At 34.4% G+C, this 24,365-nt stretch overlaps 2 protein-coding genes across 2 annotated transcripts in view; one reads left to right on the top strand and one right to left on the bottom strand.

Moving 5' to 3' along the window:
• Nucleotides 1-24,314, bottom strand: part of LOC129217693 (katanin p60 ATPase-containing subunit A-like 1) — a 41,926-nt gene extending 17,612 nt beyond the window's left edge. The window contains exons 1-3 of the mRNA XM_054852027.1: nt 24,162-24,314; nt 12,534-12,704; nt 5,737-5,942 (exon numbers count right to left, since the gene is read on the bottom strand). Coding sequence (XP_054708002.1) covers nt 5,737-5,942; nt 12,534-12,704; nt 24,162-24,164 — 380 coding nt within the window. The 5' untranslated portion in view covers nt 24,165-24,314. The remainder of the gene's footprint in view (nt 1-5,736; nt 5,943-12,533; nt 12,705-24,161) is intronic.
• The window catches only part of LOC129217694 (uncharacterized), a 125,733-nt gene that overhangs the window by 81,101 nt on the left and 20,267 nt on the right, over nt 1-24,365 (top strand). The gene's annotated exons all lie outside the window — the stretch shown is intronic.

A 24,365-nucleotide genomic window follows, 5' to 3' on the forward strand; every position in this document is an offset into this window, starting at 1 on the left:
ATTGTGTCAGGCTTTGAAAGTTTTACCACCTATTCCATACATCTAATTGCATATACTAAAGTAAATTTTTTCTCATATTCCAAAAATCTTTTTATAGAGCTTATTTTGTATTGCAAAATGGCATTTTTTGAAAAAAAATACAGCGACTTACACATTAAAATTAAAAAAACAAACAAACTAAGCTTTCTTTCTGTAAAACTTTACTTCAGTATAGAGAAAAGAGTCTATCTACTTTAGGTACAGAAAACTGTCACAATTGTATCTTTAGTAGATTTTTAGAAAAAGATACATGAACCTGTGAAAATTAACATTGAGGGTATAGGGGGTACTGACTCCCCTTAAACATTTATACATAAAATCACTCTCCTGGAATTTCAGCATTCTACTCTTAATGGAAGGTGGTGCTCACACCCTACATGCTTTTGCTTTTTCATAAATTTCCGTGATTTGGAAACTTTAGATTGAAGAACGAAATCAAAAAGATTTCATTCTGATCTTTCAACGCATAAACACTAGTTGAAATAATTAGAAGTACAGTAAACTCCCGATTATCCGCAGAATTGGGTGGCACAACAACCGCGGATAATAAAAATTGCGAATAAACCTCAAAAAGTCTAAAATGAGACACAAATAAGGTAAAAATTGTCCCTTCCTTAAAAACTTAGATGTATTGATGCATAATACTTTCTTCAAACAGTGAAAATATATACAGTGCAGTAAAATTGTTTGGTATTTTTGCACAAGAGAACTTAAAATCAATGAAGTACAAGTGCATGTTCGATGAAGAAATCACAATGAATAAAAAAAAGAAAAAAAAAAGAACCGAGTTTATTTACTATTTTTCGAGAGAAAAAAAACAGGCTCTTTACTGCAAAAATACATTTTCCTGATTGATAAATGAATCGCGGATTTTCCGGCGTCGTGGATAATCCGTTCACGGATAATCAGGAATTTCCAGTAGTTTTTGAATCTGCTAGACTTAGCAACACATTCAATAGAGTTAACTGGTCAGTGGTGCACCATAGACAATATACGAGGGCTGTTTTTCTTTTTCAACTTCTGATCGTGCCGCTAGACGGCAGGGCGAGCGGCATCGGCCAGCAATGTGCGGCAGTCGACTGCGCACCTCTCCCACTACAACCTCACTCGTTTTCGGACGTCCGACGCCATTACCAGTTTATCTAGCGACGCATAAACATGGCTACCATGATAGAATCTCCCGCCAAGTGTGAGATTCACCATAGAATGAAACGAGTATACGGTGAAAGCTTTATGAGTGACAGTGCAGTGCGTGATTGGTGTAGGAAATTTAAGGATGGACGAGGTGACATTCATGATGAAGAAGGCCAAGGACCAAAGTCAGTCGCAAACGAAGACCTCATTGATCGAGTTGGCCAAACTGTAAGAAGCAATCGGAGGTTTACGATTACGGACCTATCCGATCAGCTCCCTGAGATTTCAAGGTCAGCCCTATACACTATCGTAACTGACAAGTTAGGCTACAAAAAACGCCGTGACACAAACGCCATTTCAAATCACTGGCGGCAAACTTCTATGAAGAAGGTATTAAGAAGCTTGTACCCAGGTATGAAGAATGCCTCAATTTAAATGGCGATTATGTGGAAAAGTAAGTAATAATGTACCTAACTTTTGATAATAAATTTATTTAATTACTCTCTCTAGTTTTATTTTTATACCACATCGGAAGTTGATAAAAAAACAGCCCTCGTAGGTTGCAGTACCACATACGAGAAACGACCTTTGTTACCGGAAGGTCATGTCATCGGAAAGTTTCCGATCTGCGGGGTGCTACCACGGAAACTTTCCGTGGTATTGTAAATTTTTTGGGAACTTTGAAGTTGTGGAAAAAAAAACCCCTAACCCCCACACTACTTTGACCACCCACTTTTTTTGGTGCACCAGCCACCTATGTTTGTATACATTTACAATTTTAGAAAAGTAATTTATACAGTGAAATCTTGTTAGAACAAACACCAATACAACGAAATTTCCGTTTCAACGAACTAAACATTCAGTCCCAATGTAATTACTGTTATGTTATTTGAATTCCGTTACAGCGAAGTTCCCGTTACAGCGAACAAAATTTGTGGTCCCTTGAAGTTCGTTGTAACGGGATTTCACTGCACTACTTTGGAGTAAAGGGATATTAAATTTTCTAACAGATTTTTTTTTAAATGTACGATGCTGAACATTAAAAAAATAAAGTATTTAAACAGGAAAAACATTGAAATGTTAACATCTTAAATCTTTGAATACTTTATATTCAAGACATTTCAAAATTTTCAATTTCCCCCAGTAGAAATAAATTTCTCTGGGATAAACTTGTTTTCGCAAACATTTTTCCCCCCCACCTTTCCCATCTGTAGTCAGGGCGCATTTTTTAATCTTGGCGATCGCATTTCAATTTAATTATTGAAACAGTGTTTAACAATCACAATGCTTAACAATGTCAGATGTACATTGAGACTTAATTTGGCGATACCGCCTGTTATTTTGTCAAAAATTCCCATTTTTTTCCCTGATGCAGTTGATTGTGCATACTAGAAGTACAGAAAAAAACAAGAAAATACTGACAATCCTTTATTATGAAAAAATTGCTTAAACTTTAAAAAAAACTGAAAAAAAAAAGTTTTTATTTCACTCCCCAAAAGCAACCTGTAGGTGAAAAAAAATTTGAAAATGTTAGGGTAAGAAGTCGTTACATTGCCCTTTGAAACAAAACAAAAACTGTCTTGTTTTTCTAGGGCGGAGAAGAGATATAAGCCTTTAAAGTAATAAAATAATAACTTTTACACATTACTTAAAAGAGGCAAAGTAGACTGGATAAATACTTCAAAGAATACCATATAACAATGTTTCATTGAAATATATTTGCAAAATGTAATTTTAAAGAACAAACAGCTTTTCATTTTTATCAACTATATTTATAAAACATTTTTTACCAAAAAACAATTGCTTTATTTAAAGGCAGGGGTAGGAGTTCAAATTTAAAAATTCCAGGACATAATTTTAATAAAATTCCAGGACAATTCCAGGACATCATTCATGACTTTACAGATTACTTTCGGAGCAAGTGGAACCTACAATATATAACTATTATGGCACAGAAGAATAAATGGTTAATTCAATCTGTTTATTTACTTAATTATTTATCCAGGAAACACTGGCAGTACTGCTTAGTCCCAGCAATAAGTATATCTACTAATTTTCATCACTATAAAATGAAAACTATGATCTCCAGCTAGCAGATGAGGCCATAAGATGGATTTAGAAGGAAAATAAACCAGGGGTTCGCAAATTCTTCCGATTTCTGGTACCCCTATATGAGGAATTAGAGGGTACTATGAGGAATTAGAATTTCCTCCTAGCACCCTACTCTGGAATTCCAGGACAACTCCGAAACCTTTAAAAGGTTTATATCTCTTTTACACCTAAAAAAGAGAACTTTTTTTTGTTTTAAATGGCAATGTAACGGCTTCTTATCCTAGCATTTTCAAATTTTTATCACCTACGCCACAGGTCGCTTTTGGGGAGCGAAAAAACCCACTTTTCATTTTTTCTCAAGTTTAAGCAATTTTTTCGTCATGAAGAACTACTAGTAGCAACCTATTTTTTTCTGTGCTTTTAGTATGCATAACTATTTACAACAGGAAAAAAAATTAGCTTCCTACTGAAAGTCCCTCATTTACTTTTTAGGCTCAAAATGACGAAAGCAGCACTTTTTCAACCATGATTAGACAACCAAAAATTTCTAATTAGGCTTAACTTAAATCTTTTCTTTTTTTTTTCTTTTTTCTTTCTTTCTTTCTTTTTTTTCTTTTTTTTTTTTGCAAATAAAAGTTCGTTCTTTCACCTTTAAAAAAAAGATGTGTTTGATCTTCTTACTAATTTAAATAAATTAACTAGAGCGTTTTGAAAAATTACCAAAACTGCCAAATTTTACTCACCCGAGGAGCAAAAAATAGCTATATCTCAGGAATAACATTTTTCCAAAAAAAAAATATAATAGTTTGGGGGCTATAGATTATTGGTACATATAACCTACCGAATTTCATCAAAATCAAAAATGGTGCGGCACGAAAATTTCTGAAAATTAGTTTTTTATGTGGAATGACCCTATACCCTGTTCCATATTTAAAAGATTTTGCACAGCAACTTCGTGGTGCAAAAATGTTTTCTAAACTTGATTTGTTAAAAACGTACCACCATATACCAGCAAATCCGGAAAATGTATGCCAATACTGCTATTAATACTCCGTTCGGATTGTTCGAATTTCCGAACATGAATTTCGGATTATCGGGGCTTCCCAGACATTTATGCGATTTATGCATGAAGTGGTGTGTGGCCTTAATTTCTGCTTTGCATATTTGGATGATGTTTTGGTGGCTAGTGCAAATCAAAAAGATCATGAAAAACACCTCAGAATTCTTTTTCAACGCCTTCAAAGATTACGGAATTAAAATTAATGTTGCAAAATGTGTATTTGGGGTATCACAGGTAGATTTTTTGAGACACTCAATTAAGGAATCTTGTCTTAAACCTTTACCGGTTCGCGTTAAAGAAATTTCATAATTTAAATTGCCAAAAACAGTAAAGAATTTGCGAGCTTTTCTTGGTATGTTGAATTTTTATCACAGTATCTTACCAAAAATTGTAGAGGCGCAAATTCCTTTAAATGAATATTTGAAAGGGAAAAAAAAGAAAACTAAAACTGTGAAATTAGTTTATCGGAAAAAGCGATTTCAGCTTTTAACAAATGTAGGGAGTTGTTCGCTCGTGCTACGCTTTTGCATTACCCTTCAATAGATGGCATTAATTATTATTGCAAAATTGTTATTAATGCAAAATTGGCATTAATAACAGACCGTAGTGACTTTGCAATGGGTGCGGCGTGGCATGAGGTAACTCAACAGGGTATCAAACACTTAGGTTTCTTTTCGCGTAAATTGACTTCAACGCAGAAGTATTCAACATTATTGTTACAAATTCTGTAAATGGTAATTATTTTTATGATTAATTTGTTGTAATCTGGTTAAATTTGGCGTTTATTCCATTATCTTTCATCTAAAATTGTCTTAGTAACGTAAGCTGTAAATAACCGCATATTCGTTCAACACTCTGTCGCTTCCCCATGAATTTCCAAAGTCTTCGGGCAACGGATACTGTTTGACCACGGATTGTATGCAATTCGGCAATCTGCCAAGTACAGACGATTCCATCTGAATGACTCTAGCAGGGAGGATGGGAAAATAGCGATGGGATATTGATACACGCGTTTTATAATGTCACTAGTGCCCTATTCATTTATTGCATTCTCAAAATTAAATAAGGGGAAACAAAAATAGTTACCATGGAAACAACAGAAAGAAAATAAAATATATTCATTTCGTTGAGGAAAGTAAAAGCAAAAGGGTAAGCTCAACACTTTGTTGTGAATGAGTAAATCAATTAAGTTTTGCCGTGAAAATATAGCTCGAATATACTTTAGATTTGAAAAAATGTTGCTGTGAGTCAATTTTCATTTTTACAACAAAACTAAGGCTAAATAATCGAGAGGCAAACGTGCACATCTGAAACAAACCAACTAACATCCCTATAAACTAATAGATTCGTCCATTTCCGCCTATAAACCGGATATTAGCCTTTCCATGAAAACGATGGTCAGACAGTAGAAACGACCGCGATGGCCTGTGGCGTGGGAGTGGGGTACTCACTTGTGCTCTACGGGCGTGGGCGGGGGCCAGACATCCGGGTCCCGGGGGGCGGAGATCTGGGCCAGGAGGTCGTTGTCCGCCAGGGACAGGTCGTAGGCTTGCCTCCCCGCCACGGGACGGTCGGTGCTCAGCTCCCCGTTGAACTGAGACAGGACACCCTCGATCTCCTTCACCTTCTCGTACTCCTGGGCGATCTTGGCCTGCATCTGAAACGAAACGACGTCAGACTCTCCTTCCGCTAAGGGCGCCCATATAGGGGGGCAAGGGGGCTCAAGGCCCCCCCCCCCTTAGAGATTAGAATTCCTTTGCTTTCAATACTTTTTTCTTTGCAAAAATGTAAAAACATTTCTCCTCCAGTCATTAATGAATAAGTTATTACACATGTCAAGTTTTAAGAACTCTAATATGTACAGGAATTGATTTCTATGGGGAGAATATCCTGCTAAATCATCGGGAAAACATCTGAGCCCCCCCCCCTTAAAATTTTGCATATGGGCGCCCATGCCTCCCGCTCCGATTCGGAGTGGAAAAAATAATTTTAACTGCTAAAATATTCTAGTCTAGAGGCTTGATTTTAAGGTGATTTTAAGGGCGTGATAGAAAAAAAAACAGTGGCTATTTTCACAATCCATTTTCATCAGTTTTTTTTTATTGGTACTTTATAAGTATAAAAATGCATGATAGTTGAAAAAAAAAAAAAAAAAAAAAAAAAAAAAAAAAACGACGTCAGACTCCTCCCGTTCGGATTCGGAGGGAAAAAAAAATAAAACTGCTCAAGGGGGTGTTCTAGTCTAGAGGCTTGATTTAAGGGGATTTTATGGGCGTGATAGAAAAAAAAAAAACCAATAGCTATTTTCACAATCCATTTTCATCAATTTTTTTGTTGATACTTTAAAAGTATAAATACAAATACAAAAGTGACGACCAGCAACAGGCTCTGGGCCCAGCTAGACTGGTCCTAGTCAATTTACAATCCCCAGTGAAGATCAATGGCCCTCTTAAAACTATCTGCTCCCTTGCTCCTTACCACCTCTTCCGGTAAGCTGTTCCGAGGTTCCACTACCCTGCTGAAATAATAATTTTTCCTAATATCCATGTTAGCCTGAGATTTGAATAGCTTAAAACAAGGACCCCTCGTAATGTTTTCAGTGCTAAACTTCAGCCCCGTAACGTCTTTCGTTTTAATAAATTTGAACAGCTGAATCATGTCCCCTCGGTCTCTTCTTTGCTCAAGACTGTACATTTTTAGCCTTCTGAGCCTGGAATCATAGTCTAAGCGAGAAAGTCCATTTATTAGCCTCGTAGCCCGCCTTTGAACCCTTTCCAATACATTAATGTCTTTCTCAAGATAAAGAGACCAAAACTGAACAGCAGACTCCAAATTTCTACATAAGGGCAGAAGAACTTCTTTAGATTTGTTTGAAATAGATCTATTGATAAACTCAAGCATCTTATTGTCCTTGTTACTAGCAATGCTGCACTGTCGGCTAAACTTTAAATCCTGACTTATTAAGACCCCCAGATCAGTCACTTTGTCTGCCTGACTAATGACTGAACCTTGCAAATAATAACTTGTACACTTTTTTCCATGTCCTAAATGTAGCACTAGACATTTTCCAACAGTAACCCATTTATCAGCCCACTCCATAATATGATCTAGATCCTCTTGCAGCTGATTTGCTTGTTCTTCATTTTCTACACTCCCCATAACTTTGACATCATCAGCAAAACAATTCATGTTCCCAGAAATATTTTTGTGAATATCGTTCATAAATATGCGTAATAGTTGAAAAAAAAAATCAAAATTGAAGTTGATGGAAGCTGGCAAAGTGGGGATTCTAAAAAAAAGGGGGGGGGGCCTCTCCTAGTTGACGTGATTCCAACTCTACAAGTGATCTGAAACAAAAAGTCATTATTAAACAAGGATCAGCTTCTTATTAAACAAGGATGTAAAATTGTCTGGACGTAGCCGATTTGAAAATAATTTTTCCCCCCAAAATGGCGTCGTTTTGAAAAAAAAAAAAATTCAGTTTTTGGCTCCTTTTTAACGTTTGGTACTTTTTAAAAAATAAAAATCAAAAAATACAAAAACCCCTACGTGGAGACAATTTTGATAGCACTAAGAAAGTCTGTACCAAATTTCAAGTAAGCTGGTGCATTAGAACTTGAGGTATCTTGTCGACCGTATCGAAAAATCGAGTTTTGAGAAAAAAAGCGTCTAGTTTGCAGTCTCATTTCAGCAAAAGAGTTTATTTTAGCAAAATTAACTGTAACTCAAAAAATAATTTGAATTTCCATAAATCCTCTTAGAAACTTATTCTTAAAGGTTTAAACTTTGAGAACATAAAAGAAAAAAAAATGATTTTTTTTGAATTTCTAGACTAGAATACCCCCTTTAAGGCATTCACAGCTGGCGTCAATATGAAGAAATAACATTTTCGGGCTTATTGGGCGTGTTCTAGATGAAATAGAAAATCCAGACGTTTCGTCGAGCTCTGCGGCTGACATCATCAGTGGATGCCGTCCAATCAGGAACTGCCACCCACCAGCAGCTTGAGAATGCCATCCAATCAGGAACCAGCACCTACCAGCAGTTAACTTAAATACCATATCGATCTCAGCAGCTTATCAATCACATTTAGAGCTGCTATATATACAGGCCGACGCATCAGCTTAAGTTTATCCATTTTGGATCGGATTTTACATTGTTGCGGAGCCAGAGTTCCCAGAGTAAAGTTTCGGGTTTCGCCAAATTATCCAAAAATAATATTTTATATAATAAACAATTCAGGTGCCGCTAATAAATACTCGCAGTGAAAAATCACCAAACACAATATCTCGCCAGAAAAGACAAACACTCAAACATGCTCTTCGATCCAAAATGGCTGATCTTAAGCTGATGCGTCGGCTCGTATATATAGGGGCCTTAGTCACATCAAACTCATCCACTGAAGATGTCAGCTGCATAGCTTGACCAAACGTCTGGGTTTTCTATTCCATTTAGACCACGGCCAATGAGCCCGAAAATGTTATTTCTTCCTGAAAAACAAATTACTTTGTTTTGTTCCATACTGTCAAAATAAATGGTTTCCCAATCTCGTTCTCGTCTCTCCGGCACTTCGGGGGCTCAGTTTATTTTCATGCGTGGTTCGTCTCCATGTCTTAAAATGGCACAAAAAAATAAAACATCCCGATGAATTGAGTTCCAAGAAATCCCGTCCGGTAGATCTGTCGGACTTTGGCGAAAGGTGGACTCGTGCCAGTGTTGCGATGCTCAAAATCATGGATTTTTCACCACGAGTTTCCACGGACCATGGCCACACTCGATGTGCTCCTGCTCACGGGCTGTGACGACTACTGAAGTTCGTGGCAACAGAGAAGGCGCTTTTTTTCCGTTCCCTTTTTGACGTCCGTGATTTTTTGAAGTATTTTCGGGCGTACGTCATTTAAAGAAGATTTAATTTTTAAAACAGTGAAGTAAAGGGGAAAAAATAATTGTAGGGTTTCCGTACACTCAATATACACGACCAAAAAGCACAAAAACGAAATAAAAAGTAAATTCTAGTAGAATGGTACATAGAATGAAAAAAAAAAAAAAAACGTTCAAAAAAAAAAAACGTCGTACGGGTACTTTTCCGAGCCACACTCGATATTTGGTGAAATTCTAAAGGGAATCCCGACACGGGAACATTCTCGGATCGATGAAATGAAGTGTGACTTATTGCTTCAGTTGTTCAAAAATCTAAACAGAAAAAACGATTTAATAGTTTTAATATCCACCATCATTTCTGCAGCATAACTATTTCATTTGAAGGAAAATTCATTTTATTTTGATTGAACTTATTCATTTCATTTTTAATTATTTTTTCAATTCTTTGATTTGTAAATGATAGTTTAACAACTTTTCAGCATCGGGAAACTCCATGTGTTTCTAAAAATGATGAATAATCACCGCATTCGACAACGATGTCGGTGGGTTTTGGCGAGTGTTCGACCTACTTAATTCTAGGCCAATCACTGAAACTCATGGCAACAAAGAGGGCGCTACAGCAAACCCCTATTTCCATTACCTTCCCATTGATTGGTGGATGAAGGGCTCTGTTCAGCATCTCTTGCGATAAAAATGGGCGACATCCAATCAAAAATAAACAAACTTTCAAACGTTGACATTGTTTGCTTGATTGTTGGATCCGCTTAACACATAAAAGTCATACATTGCCAAGGACTGTTAAGCATCAGCGCCATCTAGTGGGGCCATGGTTCGACACGTCCCTTACCTTGAAAGATAGATCTAGTGGTGAGCTTTCGGATGAAAGGGCACTTTCATTCCAGGGCTAAATTGTCATCTTTTAACAGAAGTTTTATAATAGTTAAGGTGGATTTTTTACTTTCGGTATACCATATGCATACGTAACCCTGAGCATTTTTCCCGACAGTCAATATTTTTTTGATCAAAAAAAAAAAAAAAATGTTCAATTAAAAAAAAAAAAGAAGACAGAAACTGAGAAAATTCAGATTCATGTTCGAATCAAAAGTCGAGTTTCCCTCGCGGCCATTTCCATATTTCTTGCAAATGTCAAGTCCACAACATGACACTTTTTTGCCATAACTGTTTAATGGACTGTTTGATTTGCACATCATTTTACTTTGAGTGAGTCCTATCAACACACAAACTCACATTGTGCTCATCAAACAGTTAATTAAATAGCTACGGCCAAAAAAAGTGTCGTCATGTTGTAGACTCTACACAGGGGCAGATACAGACTACCCCAGAACGAAACTACAGTTTTGGGCACGAAAAATTTCTCAAAATGCTTGGGTTTCAAAAAAAAAAAAAAAGCAATAATTCCGTAAGGAATAGGGCTCCTACTAAGCATAAAACATTGCAAATTAATTTCATAAGCAGTGAAAGAAGAAATGTTTCAAAATAATTAATGAATTGAAAAGATAACTGCAATTGTTTACATTTTATTCATACAGTGTGAACACAATGTGGACGGATACTATCGTCGACGGTTGGGGGGGGGGGGGTCATGACCCTGCCCTTGTATTCGCTACTGGCTCTACATTTGGACAAAATACGGTGAAACAGCCCTTACACTTAAAGAGGGGGGGAGGAGGGTGTGTTGAGAGACGTGAAAAAGAGTTCACGTCTCGCCTTCTGAAAATGAGAGGGGGAAACCTTACGTCATTCATTGTACAATCTGCGTACATTCAATCCAAATAAGAAGCAAATGTTCAGCATATTTCGAGTTATGTTCTTGCAATCCTAAGATAGAATTATTTACGCCAAAATATTTCCTTTTACAACTACAAATTTGATTTGGATATTCTGACTTTCTTTTCGAGCAATATAATGGATGTTTCAGTTGCCAAATGGACTAACTCCATAAACCAACTAGTATGTTGTGGCCATCACGAAACTTTCTTCTATATTTTTCCTTTTTCTGATCCCTCCCCATGCTTGACGAGGAAGCAATATTCCCGATAAAAACGAAATGACACATGCAAAAACTTGACGACCATCCCAATGTCTGAATTATTGTAAAAGCAAAGCAAAGAGCGAAAATTGAAAGTTACTTTAAAAGCCTTACTTGAATTAATTACAAATATTTTATTTATTAAAAAACATAAGATGGCAACAGTTAAAAATTTTAATTCATTGAGATAATATTTCCGATCATTGCCATACAATTAAAATCACGAGAAATACGCAGACGACAATCTATTACGATTTATCTTTCTTATTGTTGCATTAATAAAACTATTTTTATTTGCAAAAAAAAAAAAAAAAAAAAAAAAAAAAAATCAACACCTCTTGGAGCGATTGGAGTCAAAATTGAACCAAAGCCTGTTTACGTATGGATTCACATATTTTCCAAATTTCAACCAGAACGTAGCATTACTTCTTGAGATAGGGCACTCACAATGGAAAAAAAAGAACGGGTGATTGCGCTACCCCCCTTTTTAGCTGTTGACACCAAAATAAAATCAGCTCTTATACCCACTAAGGGCTACTTGCCGATAAATTTTTCTTTCATTCCGTTCATTATTTCTTGAGATACAGCAGTCACAATCGACGACAAAAAACGTTCTATAACTCAACCCTCGTTCGAGCTATTGACACCAAAATTGAATCAGCACCTGCTCCTGTTAATACCAACATATGGACCAAATTTTGTTTGATTCCGCCAGTTACTTCCCGAGGAATAGCAAGCACGCGTCACTCGAAAAACGTCCCATTGCTCCACCCCCCTTGGAGGAATTCCCGCCAAAAACCAATGGGCACAAGTTCACATAGGGTCACATATGTGTACCAAATTTCGTTCAATTTCATGTGATAGTTTTTGCTGTAGAGCGGCCACAAAAAACGGGTCACACACAGATGTGACACACACACACACACAGACAGACAGACAGACATTTTCCAAAAATGGTCGAAATGGACTCGGCACACCTCAAAACGTTCGACTCCGTCAAAATTCGAAATTCGAAAATTTGCACGAATCCAATACTTTCTTCTATATATTAGATATAGAAGAAAGTAAAAAACCGAGAAAAGTGATGAAGAAGATGGTGTTATCCATAGGAGTAAATGGGCCCTTGTGTTACATTTTCTGCCATCGCAGAAGCAAAAGTTCAATATAAATTCACATGCTAAGCATTGATGAAGCACTGTTAAAGCAGAAATGAGGATTTTTTTTAAAAAAAGTGGAGTTGATTGATTTGGCAACGGAGGCATCCATATCTCTGCAAGCCATCAGGCACGTGCTTCAAAGAGAGAGAGAGAGAGTTACCTGCTGCCACCTCTCCTTGCGCAGGGGGTCCTGTATGGTGGCCAGGAGCCTGTGTATCTGCTGCACGGCTCCCTGGTAGTACACCAGGGCCGTCTCGTAGTTGCCCAGCAGCGCATACTCCCGCGCCATCTTGGTGTCCTCGCAGATCTCGCGGATCGTGAAACTCATCACCTGCGGGCAAACATCAATCTAATGAGTTTTCTTAGTAAAAAGCAAAATAAGGAGCAAGTAATAAAATAATAGTCAATAAAACTAAAAAAACACGCTTTCGTAGCAAAATGAACTACAAAGTGAAAAATAATCTTTGGATGATAGTAGTTGACCAATAGAAACACAGTCCAAAAAGTAATAAAATGTGAAGTATATTTTTCTGACACAGGGATGTATTTATCTCCATCACTAAATCAATTAAAGAATTATCTTCAGAAATACCTTTCAAAGAACTGTCTCAGGTTAACTAAATTGCCCTTTTTCTTCCATTGAAATTAGAAAGGTCTATAAATGCATGCCTTTTTGAAAAGGACTATGAGATTATAAGGATATACTGCCAATATTAATCATTTGATTGCTGAAGAATTTTCTTGTCCTTATGCTTTAAGTGAGGAATAAAATTTTTATATTGAAAAATAATAGAAACACCTTACAGGGTTCGCACTCAATTTTAGAAATAAAATGAAAGAGTTTTGGAGGAGTTTTGAAGGAGTAAAATGAGATTTTGAAGGAGTACTAATCGGCTGTCATTAAATGATGTCACACCTTTTTTCAACATATTTGACCTCCTTCCCCCTTTATCACAAAGAGTCACACTTCACCTAACTCCTCCTCTTGTCACATGTCACACCTTTTTACAACATATTTGACCCCCTTCCCCCTTTATCACAAATTGTCACACTTAACTCCTCTTGTCACATGTCATATTTTTGATAAACATATTGTTACAATAACTGTGTGATGTCACTTCTTGTCACCCTCCCTCTTCCCCTTGTCACAATTTCATGAACCTGTCTCTTCCTCAAGGCATGACATCACTTGTGATGACCTTTTTTACAATATCATAATTGCCATTTACTAAACAATTGCTTTTTTAACAAAATTGCTTAATATATAGTACACATCTACTTATGTATTTTTAAATATTTAAATAATAATTAGACAACCTGACTTCTGCTGCTGAGAGTGTGGTGGAGAAAAGAGCAATAATCATAAAACTTGAAAAAAAAAAAGCCAAGCACCATTTCAGCATGTTTTACTTCACTTATGAAATGTTTTAGTCGTCTAATAAAATTTTCATTTTCAACTTTTATGACTTAACTATGATCCATTTGTAAATCACATCTTGATGAAAAAAAATAAATGCACGAAATTACTACATTTAAAATCGCTCTTGTGACGAAGTTAGTTGTCGATCAAAGTATTTTAAGTTAGTCATAGGGGAAGATTATGTAGTCTTGAACTAAAAAAGAAGGAGTTTTGAAGGAGTTTGAAGGGTCCTTCAAAAAAATTTGCTAAATGAAGGAGCATTGGAAGAGTTTTGAAGGAGCGCACAAACCCTGACTTATAATAAATTCAAATTTTAACACCTAAAACAAATATTTTGAGCTCACTTACTGCAAGATAAAATTTCTGCATAAATTTCATGAGTTCCTTATTTACATATAGTGCAAATTAAACTACATGGCTGCATCCCAGTTTTTTTTTTAAACACTGCCAAAGACACATCATTCCTCTAGAAGTAGTAGGGTCTTGTGGGCAGTTTACATTTCAGGGAATTCTTGATGATAGAAACCAACGGCATTTTTATTTGTCTTTCTTTTCTTTTTAAAGTTTCTATTTTTGTATACAGCTGCAAAAAGACATTTTTCCAATTCTTAACTTCATTCATTTTTTTTCACATGTGTGCATTTTGTAACTGATTGCTCCTAAGTTTGAGTGTACATATTGATTAAAGTGTTATGTAAATCGAATTGAATGAATTTATGTTCATTTGTTCAAAAAATGTAAAAAACACCTTTTGAAAATAATTCACATGATTTCAGTGAATGTAACTAAGTCAAATGAGATAAGTAATGTCAGAAATTTCAGAGCCAGTCACAAACTTTACACAGGGACCGATTTATACACCTGGGTGCCCCCGGGCACTGACAAATAGGGTGCCCCCCCCCCCACACACAAAAATATGAAGGTAATTTTTGGATATTATTTTGATAGAAAGAAAACTCTAAAATAAATTCCTGATTTTCATATAAGAAATTTTTTTACAGTCGCAGATGGAGAAACTATAATGCGTTAAGGTAAATCATAATGTGCTTTCTGTGTTCCTCTGTTTTCTTGTATTAAATTCATTTATAATGTCCTTATAACCAAGTTTTGCGGTCAAAATTCCTTCTATTAATAATCGAGCTAATGAAGATAATTTACCATCAGAAATGAGAGTAGGCAAAGGACACTTAGTTCTCTTCAATAGCGAAAATGATCGTTCTCCACTACAATTGGAGATTGGCAAAGTCAAAAACAATTTCAGGGCTGTATTTACATTGGCAAAAGTATCCATTTACCAAGTTTATGGATTTTTTTTAAAACTTTTCGGTGATTAAACTTTCTTTTCTGATGATTGAACTGATATGCATAAATTCACCAGAAAAAGATTCTTCCAAATCACAGGAGTAAGATTTTTGAAGATCTTTTGCACTTTCTCGAATATTTTGCTTGTCGCATTCAAACAAGCAAGAAAATTTCTTTAATATGCCATCATAGGCGGACATTTTGAATCTTAGTTTTGTAATCACATTATTACAGATTGCATAAAAAACAGGAAACCTTGAAACTTTGCTTAGAGTCTAATATGACTTCGTCACATTGTCCATCATAAAACTGTTTTGGAGTTTTTTTTTTTTTTCTGTCTTTTTGCACTCTATCATTTCGCTCAAAAAAAAAAAAAAAAAAAAAAAAAATGATGACAGAAATTTGGGTCCCCCTTTCCTTTGGTACCCAGACCCTGAATGCCCCTCCGTAAATCAGCCACTGACTTTACATAGATGTCACACACGTTACAACTGATCTTTTTGCATTTTCCCACGAAATCAAATAAATCTAAAAATAAATAAAACTATAACACAACTCTTTCAAAACATAAGAATAGCAGTTTGCTGCATAATTCACAGGAAAAAAATTTTTGTACAACTTGATAACAAATTTCAATTTTCAGTTGTGACACACCTTACAAGTTTTAGAAAATTTATAATTACCCAAAGTTATGGATAATTTTATTTTGCATGATAATGTTTCATCAAATAAGGTATTATTTGGCAATGCTAGATTTTTTTGATGAGGACCAAGAGAAAAAGAACTTTGAAGAGATAAAATAGTGTACAAATGTCACACACTACAATGGAATTGCCTATATGTTCTTACAAAGATTATTAATAGTCACTGTATTTGACAAAGATGTCAGCATTTGTCGGTTTTTGAAGTCAAAAGCTCAACCCTGGTTAATAGACAGCCAAAATTTGTAATATAGACACTGTATCCATCGAAACCTATCTATTTTTAATCAGTGAATACTGCCTTTAAAAAACAATTAATGATAGCCTAACAAGATTTTGCTTAACATGCCTAGTAAGCATGATAAGCCTAATAAAATGAAAATGTATACATAACTTTCAATGAATGAAATTAAAAATAAATTTATCACATAGCAGCAGGATTGGCAAGGTTTTGGACACTATGGTAAAAACCCTGGTTTTTACCGTCCTGTCCAAAACCCTCGTGTTCAAAACTGCCCGAAAGTGTCCAAAACTATATTTTTAGAAAAATTGCATTTTGTGAAAAAACATCAAAAACAATAAAATGTATCAAAGTAATGTTTTATACTGAACATTTATTCAATGAGAACATTCAACTTATTGAAGCAGCTGATTTTATCTAATTACATAGAAGTTGAATTACTGATTAAAATTTCAATTTGTATGCATGAGTTTATTTATTTTTATATTAGGAACCAAGTTTCCCTATTTTTATGCCTGTGTGCAAATGAAAGCAGGGTTGACAAGGTTTTTACCATCCTGTTCAAAACCCTTGTATCCAAAACTACTTTTTGAGAAACTATATTTTGTGAGAAAATATCAAAAACAGAACAAAATGTGCAAAATTATTTTTTCGACTATTTAAAATATTTATTCAAAATGTGACCATTCAAGTATAAATATATATGTAACTTGTAACTTATTTATGCAGCTGATTTTAATTTAGTTATGTAGAAATTAAATTTTTCCTTAAAAATTCCAATTTGTATGCAAGAGATTTTTTTCCTTCATAAACCAAATTTTTCGACATTTATGCAAGTGTACAAATGATAATGTTCAAAATATAGTGCAGTAATTGACTTAAATGAAATAAATTACAATTTTTATAGTTACAGAGAGTGTTATTAAAAATATAAACTAAATAAAGAAGAGCACAAGTTTTATAAGTGTTTAATCATCAATTTCTTGTTCTTTAATCTAAGATTTAAAAAACAATTTTGTTAAAACATCATGTAAAACTTATTTGCAAAAACCATTAAAAAAAAATAGGCCTTTTTTTGCCCCTAAATATGGCACATTTTATAACATTTCTTTGAGTTATAAATGGAACTGAAATGAGTTGAGTCTTGGTAGTGTTGTGAATTTCCTTTCATAACTCCACCAACCGTTACATGAGGAAGTTTTTATGTAATAGTTATTGGCATTTTTTTAAAGTAAATATTTTTAAAATGAACATTTTGGGGAGAAATATCATCAAATACTCATTAATTAAACCTCATTAATATTAATATTTATGCACTACGAATATTGCAGTAAATGTGAATTAATTATATTACATTGCTTTAGCTTTAGCATAGTTTTGGACAGTTGAAGACAGTTTCGGACACTTTTGGACAGTTTTGGACGGTAAAAACAACCTGTCCTGTCCTAAACCAGTATTGGACAGTCCAAAACCCAACCCTGCATAGCAGTGAGTGAATAGTTGATATTCCGCGGAATATTTGTCGCATCAATGGCGTAAATAGATAAGTAATTTTTGTAACATTTGACCGTGAATGTCAAATCCAATGTTTAAAATGTTTAACATTTTCGACCACTGGTATGGGAAAGACTAAGCACACTTTTCCATCGGCAACGCATGATAGATCTCCGCAATTCATTTTTTAATTTTATTCATTGCCATCCTGTTTCACTAAAATGACACGAAAACAAAGTGTCAGGGGCATTGTCATGCGTCACTTTACATTTTCAAGAAACTTTTAAGGGGTCACAGTATCTTTCAAACATTTTTTTTTTTTGAAATTTAAGTAAATTTTATATGTCTTTGAAACCAAAACATGCATACTTATTTGTTAATCAATAATTTATTTTCAAAATTTAAAAATATTGTCTGCTTTTATAAAAAAAATTCAAAAAAATGAAGAAAATTTAAATTTTTTGAAATCCCTAAGGTTTTTTTTATTTTTGCACTAATTAAAATTTTTTTTTTGCTAAACGATCACCATAATGATCTCTAAAAATTTGTGCATTCATTTGCTTATGATTTTATTAGAAAATTTTCTGTGATTGAATATATAAAAAATCAGAGTTTAAAAAAAAAAATGGTTTTTAAAGGTTTAACATGCTCTAAACATTAGAGTCATTTATAAAATGCTTATCCAATGCACAGTTTTGTCAAATAGGTTACCCCAATTGCAAAAAGTATTACTTTAAAGCTGTATCTTTAATAGCAGAAAAACCCTTAGGGATTCCAATGACATGAAAACACAACAATACCATCATCGAGAAAGAGCAATTTTAAGTGTTTCTTTTGCACAAGAACACATAGGGAGCATGGCCTAAAACCACTCATAACTTTTTAAATATTTGAATTAAAGCAATGAAACTTTTTCCCTGTGTTCAGAGTAGGTTTTAGTTTTGAAATAAGCAATAAAATTTTTTTTGATCGTTTCATCATTTTTGAGGTACAGTAACCCCCGACAACTTCCCTTTCACTTTCGAAGGCAAAGGAGCTTCGGTCCTCCACTTTCCTGAGCTCAGAATGAATGATCCATCGAAGAATCTCCACATAGTATAAAATGAAGTCCCCAAAAAGCGTCTGTATGTTTGAACTCGCCAAACTCGAGCACTACCCGGCGGATTGCGCTGAAATTTTCACAGTTTCTTCCTTTAAGTCCTGAAAAGGTTTGCAGACCAGTTCGAATAAAATTCGATGAATAGTTCTTTCTTTATTCCAATTTTCACATAAATTCTCAAATATGGGGGTGAAAAATGACTCGCACATATTAATATTACACATTGCTAGAAAGGGTAGAATTTCCCGCATTCTACGCAATTTGTTTCAATGCTCTAATTTTATTACTGCAGGAGTTATTTGCTATTTTAGCTCGAATTTTTTTAAGCTTAGCTGAAATTGAGGCACTACTTTCTTCAGTAAATAAATCAATAAAAAGTGAAGGAATGGTCCTACAGCTTTCTTTTTGACGCCATTGGAAAAAGCGACCTTTTTTGCTCCAGACCTGACTCGACCTATGGTCGAAAAAATAAGCTTTTATCTCGAAAGGAAAAAAAGTGACAAACCTTTTTAAATCAAGTTTAAGAAATCTCGATTCCATTCAAATTGTGAACCATTTTCTTTCGCATTTTAATTCACTAAACTTATTTCATTTTGTGTTTCCATGGTTACGCATTTTAAATCCGTCTTTCTGGATTTAATTTCTTAAAAGTATTTTTGTATCTGTCGTCATTGTTTGGAAGGGAAATCATGATGTTTTTTTTAATTTATTCTTTACCCCTGATTCTTGAATATATGTCTTTTGACACAATTTTTATTTTCAAGGTGGACCGGGCAAAGCAGCTAGTGAGATAATAAGTGCACTTTTCTCACGTTATTGTTTCAATTGAAACTAAAATGAAGCCTCGGGTTCCTAAATTTTTTTACGAAGGTTCAATGAATTGAAATGCCATTAAAATTCAGTTCCCTATTTATCTTTCAAAAAGGTCATCTTTAGAAGCACCACCCACCTAACCCCCCTCCCGCACAGCTCCTTTAACCCCCCTTTCTATGGTACACAACAAAAAAAATATACACTGATAAATGACTAGTGGTAGAGACGTATTGAGTACTTGGTACTCGGCCACATTTTTATCAGATACTCGGCCAATATCGAGCAGTTGCAAAAAATTGAATATTGTGCAAGACAGATATTAAAATTTATAAAAAAGCGCAAGCATATATAATATTCTGCAATCATTTACAATTCAAATTTACAAGTCAAATTTAAATTTTGAGAATAATGACGTTTGTGATGCTTCAATGGAATAAATCTTTATTTTAATGTCCTCAAAGTTGATAAAACTTATTTATTAAAAATTGTGCAAAAAAGGTAAAGTATAGAAAATATGGAAATTTTATATTAAAAATGGATTTTTGCTACAAACAAAAATTAGTTATGAGAAATATAAAAATACCTTTGCTTAAAAAATAAAAGGAAATAAAACTGTTAAAAGCACAGTGCAGACATGTGTTTTGGCATTACAAGGAATTCTTTTTTCAATGCACAAAAGGTGAGCTCCTGGATTTAAAGACATCCGACAAAGTCGGATTTTTTTTGTCGAATGTCTTTACATTCTTTAGCTCACATTTTATGCACCAAAAAAGACGTTCCTTGTAACGCAGAAACAGGTGTCTGCAGTGTTCCTGCACATTTGTTTTATTTGTTTTTAAAAATTATTTATGTTTGGCGAACTAGAACTATAATAGATTGGTATAATTTGTTTTAATTCCAACTTTGATTAATCGTACCTTTTATTTATTTATTTTTAATTTTAAAAATAATTTTTTTTGTAAAATTTTCAGCATAAGTAAAATTTTTTAAACAATGCATAATTAAATTTCAGCAGGAATTTAGTTTTAAAAACTATTATATGGACAAGGAGGTCTATACAACTTTCCAATAAGTTCAAAATTCATCACATGTGCGTCAGTGGTTCTTCTTAAAACATAATTGGTACTTAGTAACTCGACCGATTAGTGAAAGGCTGAGTACTCGGTAACTTGGTACTCGGCCAAAGTACAACTCGGTACGTCTCTAACTAAAGGTACCTGCACAGTTTCGTCAGTAGTAGAATATTAAAGATCATTTGGTTCGCTTGTATATTTAACAGATGTGATATACCACCCATTTGGCGACATCCGATTTTTTGCACAAAATTGATATATTTTTTCTCGCCAATAAGGCAATCATTTTTTAAGCATGGCATCCCTGGGGAAACTAACCAGTGTTTGGCAACCCGAAGGCAATCTAAGATCTGTTCAAACTTGTTTACTTGTTAGCGGTTCCATGTTGGACAGATTCTTGTTTTTTCGTGCAATATACCTTATAGGAAAGCTTATTTTGTTTGTTAGTTTAAATTCAGTAGTCTTTTGATGAATAAGTATTAGAAAATGCCAGTTTCTTCAAACTTGAACGTTAATTAAGAGTAAAATCTAACTTGGAGTGTGTCTCGGTAAGGCACCATTGTTTCATTTGTTGTGCTTCAGACTGAGTGTGAGGATTTATAGGTACAGTAAAAATGTAAGTTTTTTTTTAATTCAAAAAAAAAAAAAAAAAACCTCTCACTTCCGAAATTCATTATGTTTTTATAAAATCTTGAGGATTTCTCGTAGTGTTTACATTTACTGCATGTAAATTTATTTTACAAACGGTCATTTTATTCTAAAAGTTAATTCTTATCGATGCCAAGAACACTTCAGGCATATTCTATAAACGAGCCTCCTTTAGATATTGAATTTCTGAAAATAAGTTGACTCTAGCATTTTATAAAAATATGAAGGTGTTATTTTATGTAAAATATAGTAGCTATTTTTGGTAAGTATTTTGAAAGCATTACTGGATAGCAAATTAATGTTTTGGTATTTTTGTATTGTTTATGTTTGGGATGTTCTGTCAGACATTTCTACTTTTCACACAGTTAAATTTGAATAACTAATTTTTTTCCCCCCGCTGAAATAGTTATATTTTGGGGGTGTTTTCTGCTTTAAACATCGCAGATTGAATCGCTTTGCTCTTTTTTTAGTAGAGTATGAGAAAAGTTTTTGTTCAATGAAGTACATATTGGAAAATAGCTTTTATTTCTATTGGTACATATTTCTTGGGTGAGCTGTGATAGCAATTTGTTAATTTAAGCATTTTAAATACCTTCTAGTAATTTTTCTTTGTGTACAAAAACTTTCTAATTTCTGGCATTTTTGAAGATAATATTGTTTTTTTCTGTGGATTTATTTTGTTTTTATATATATTGTGTTCTGAAGTGCATTGATCATTTTTCTTTATCTGAAATTTTCCTGTTGGTGCTAAAAAAGCATCGCTAAGAACAATGTATGACACATGTCGTCACACATCGTTTTCTTGGCGATGCTTTCTTGGCTCCAACAGATAAAAGTCGCCAAGGGTGGGGTACATGACATTAGCTCCCAAATAATGGATAATGAATTTCTCGCCAATTTGCTATTATTCATTTGCTTGCCCATGTTACAATTCGACATTATGATAATTCCGTAATTTATTCGTTCACGTTGTGATCATTTGCTCAGTAAAATGTTCTTAAAATTGACACATAATTAGAACAAAATCGAAGTTCGAATCGAGGTGCACATCCCCATGCTACAAATTTTGTGCTAAATTTCATGAAAATCGGTCGAACGGTCTAGGCACTACGCTCGTCACAGACATACAGACAGAGACTTTCAGCTTTATTATTAGTAAAGAAGACTGTAATATAGTCTATCAGGTGCTAAAAATAGCATCAAAGGTAAGATTATAATCTTTTACCAACTCCATAGAACATTAAAAGGCCTATTAAATTGCTAAATCATCTAACGCATGAATAGGGTCATTAACAAACATTAAATAGGCTATTCAAATATAAAATTTAAAAAAAAAGAGGAGCAAATACGGCGAGATGTAAATGTTATCTTCCTATTTTTGCCCAGCGTTATGATATGAACAACTCGACTCGTGATTGTTGTCGTCATATTATGTAAGAATACATACCACACAAATGAATCAGTGTTGCCAGATGGTCAAATCCAGATCTCCCCAATTCCTGCGCAAATTTTCCCCAAAAAGCGATGTTTTCTATCAAAATTCCCCAAATACAAAAATTATTTTTCCACTAATATTTTTATCAAATGAATCGACTTTCTCTGATATTTTTGTCTCTTGAAAATTATTTCCCCCCCCCCCCCCCCAAATAGCCAAATTTTCTTATCAAATTCCCCAACTTTTTTTCTTCCCATTTTCGTTTTTTTTTTTGACTTTATCTTTTTTTACCTTCTTTACTAATAATAAAGCTGAAAGTCTCTCTCTCCGTATCTCTCTCTCTCTCTGTCAGGATCTCTGTGACGTGCATAGCACCTGGACCTTTCGACCCATTTTCGTGAAATTTGGCAAAGAATCAGTTTGTAGCATGGAGGTGTGCACCTTTTAGCGATTTTTCCAAAATTCCATTTTGTTCTTTTCCTATTCCGATTTTAAGAACATTTTCTCGAGCAAAATTATCATAAGGTGGACGACTAATCACCAAGTTATCATAACGTGGAACCGTAATGTAGGCAAGCCAATTGGCGAGAAATTCATCATGCATTATTTGTAAATATACAGGGGAAGCAAAATACCTTTTAATTTTCTACTACGGGCAATGCCGTGCGAGTGCCACTAGTCATAAATACAAGTGCCTGACCGAGAGATAAGAAATAATCAAAAAAAAAAAAAAAAAAACTCGCATTTACTACTCTGCTTCCGTGCATTTAAACTATGATTTTTGTATATATTTACCCAAGAACATTCTTCGTATACTTATTTTTTGCATGTTTCACGTATCAACTAGTAACTCAAGCAAAACTAATAATGCAAATTCCGTAGCATAATATTCCACATAATAAGAAATGCGAATTCCATTAAGTTGAGCAAAGCTAAACCAACGCTGTTTGAATGTAACTACTATATGTCAAGACGCAAATTTAATCACAATTTTTTTCCCCAGGTTTTCCCCAAGAAAATTTTTTTCCCCTAAAGAATTCCCCTCAAAATCAATTTCCCCAAAATTTCCCCAGAGAGCACCAGATTTCCCCAAAATGGGGAAATTTCCCCCAATCTGGCAACACTGAAATGAATGTCCCGAAGGTACTAAAAAAAGTGGGTATGTAACACCAAGGTAGAAAATAAACAAGGGAAACTCCCGTAATAACAGAGAATTCCTTCCAGGCCTCCCCCAAGAAATATTTTTGAAAAAATTGAGTTTCTCGAGCAAGTAGCGAATGACAGTGGGTCCTTTCGGACCAAATATGAAGGAAAAATAAATTACAAAATGATGAAGAGTTAAAAATCCCGTAACACTCATCGACGAAGCTCCACGTCCTTAAAGGGTGACACTATAAAAATAAACCTGTGCCCTAACTAGGGATTAAGATTGCTCCAAGAGAATAATGATGATGAGACGATGAACAACCATTCACAACATTAAACAAGACTAAATGCTTGTAAGAGACACAGAAAACTATCCTAAACGTTTTAATGCGAAAGATGAACAAAACATACATTACCATTCAGAGCGAACCCGAGGGCCTTTTGGTATGAAATGAAATTCCGGACCGACTTTGGACCACCGCTGAGAAATATGACTTAATGAGACGTTTAATTAATGAGAAATAGCCGACTGAGAGCGATTAATAAACTCAGCTGTTCCACCATAACATTTGGTTATTGAGAGAACGAAACCATGGCAATGTAGAAGTAGTTGTAGTCTC

The sequence above is a fragment of the Uloborus diversus genome, chromosome 2, assembly GCF_026930045.1.
Source record: "Uloborus diversus isolate 005 chromosome 2, Udiv.v.3.1, whole genome shotgun sequence".
NCBI classification, from domain to species: domain Eukaryota; kingdom Metazoa; phylum Arthropoda; class Arachnida; order Araneae; family Uloboridae; genus Uloborus; species Uloborus diversus.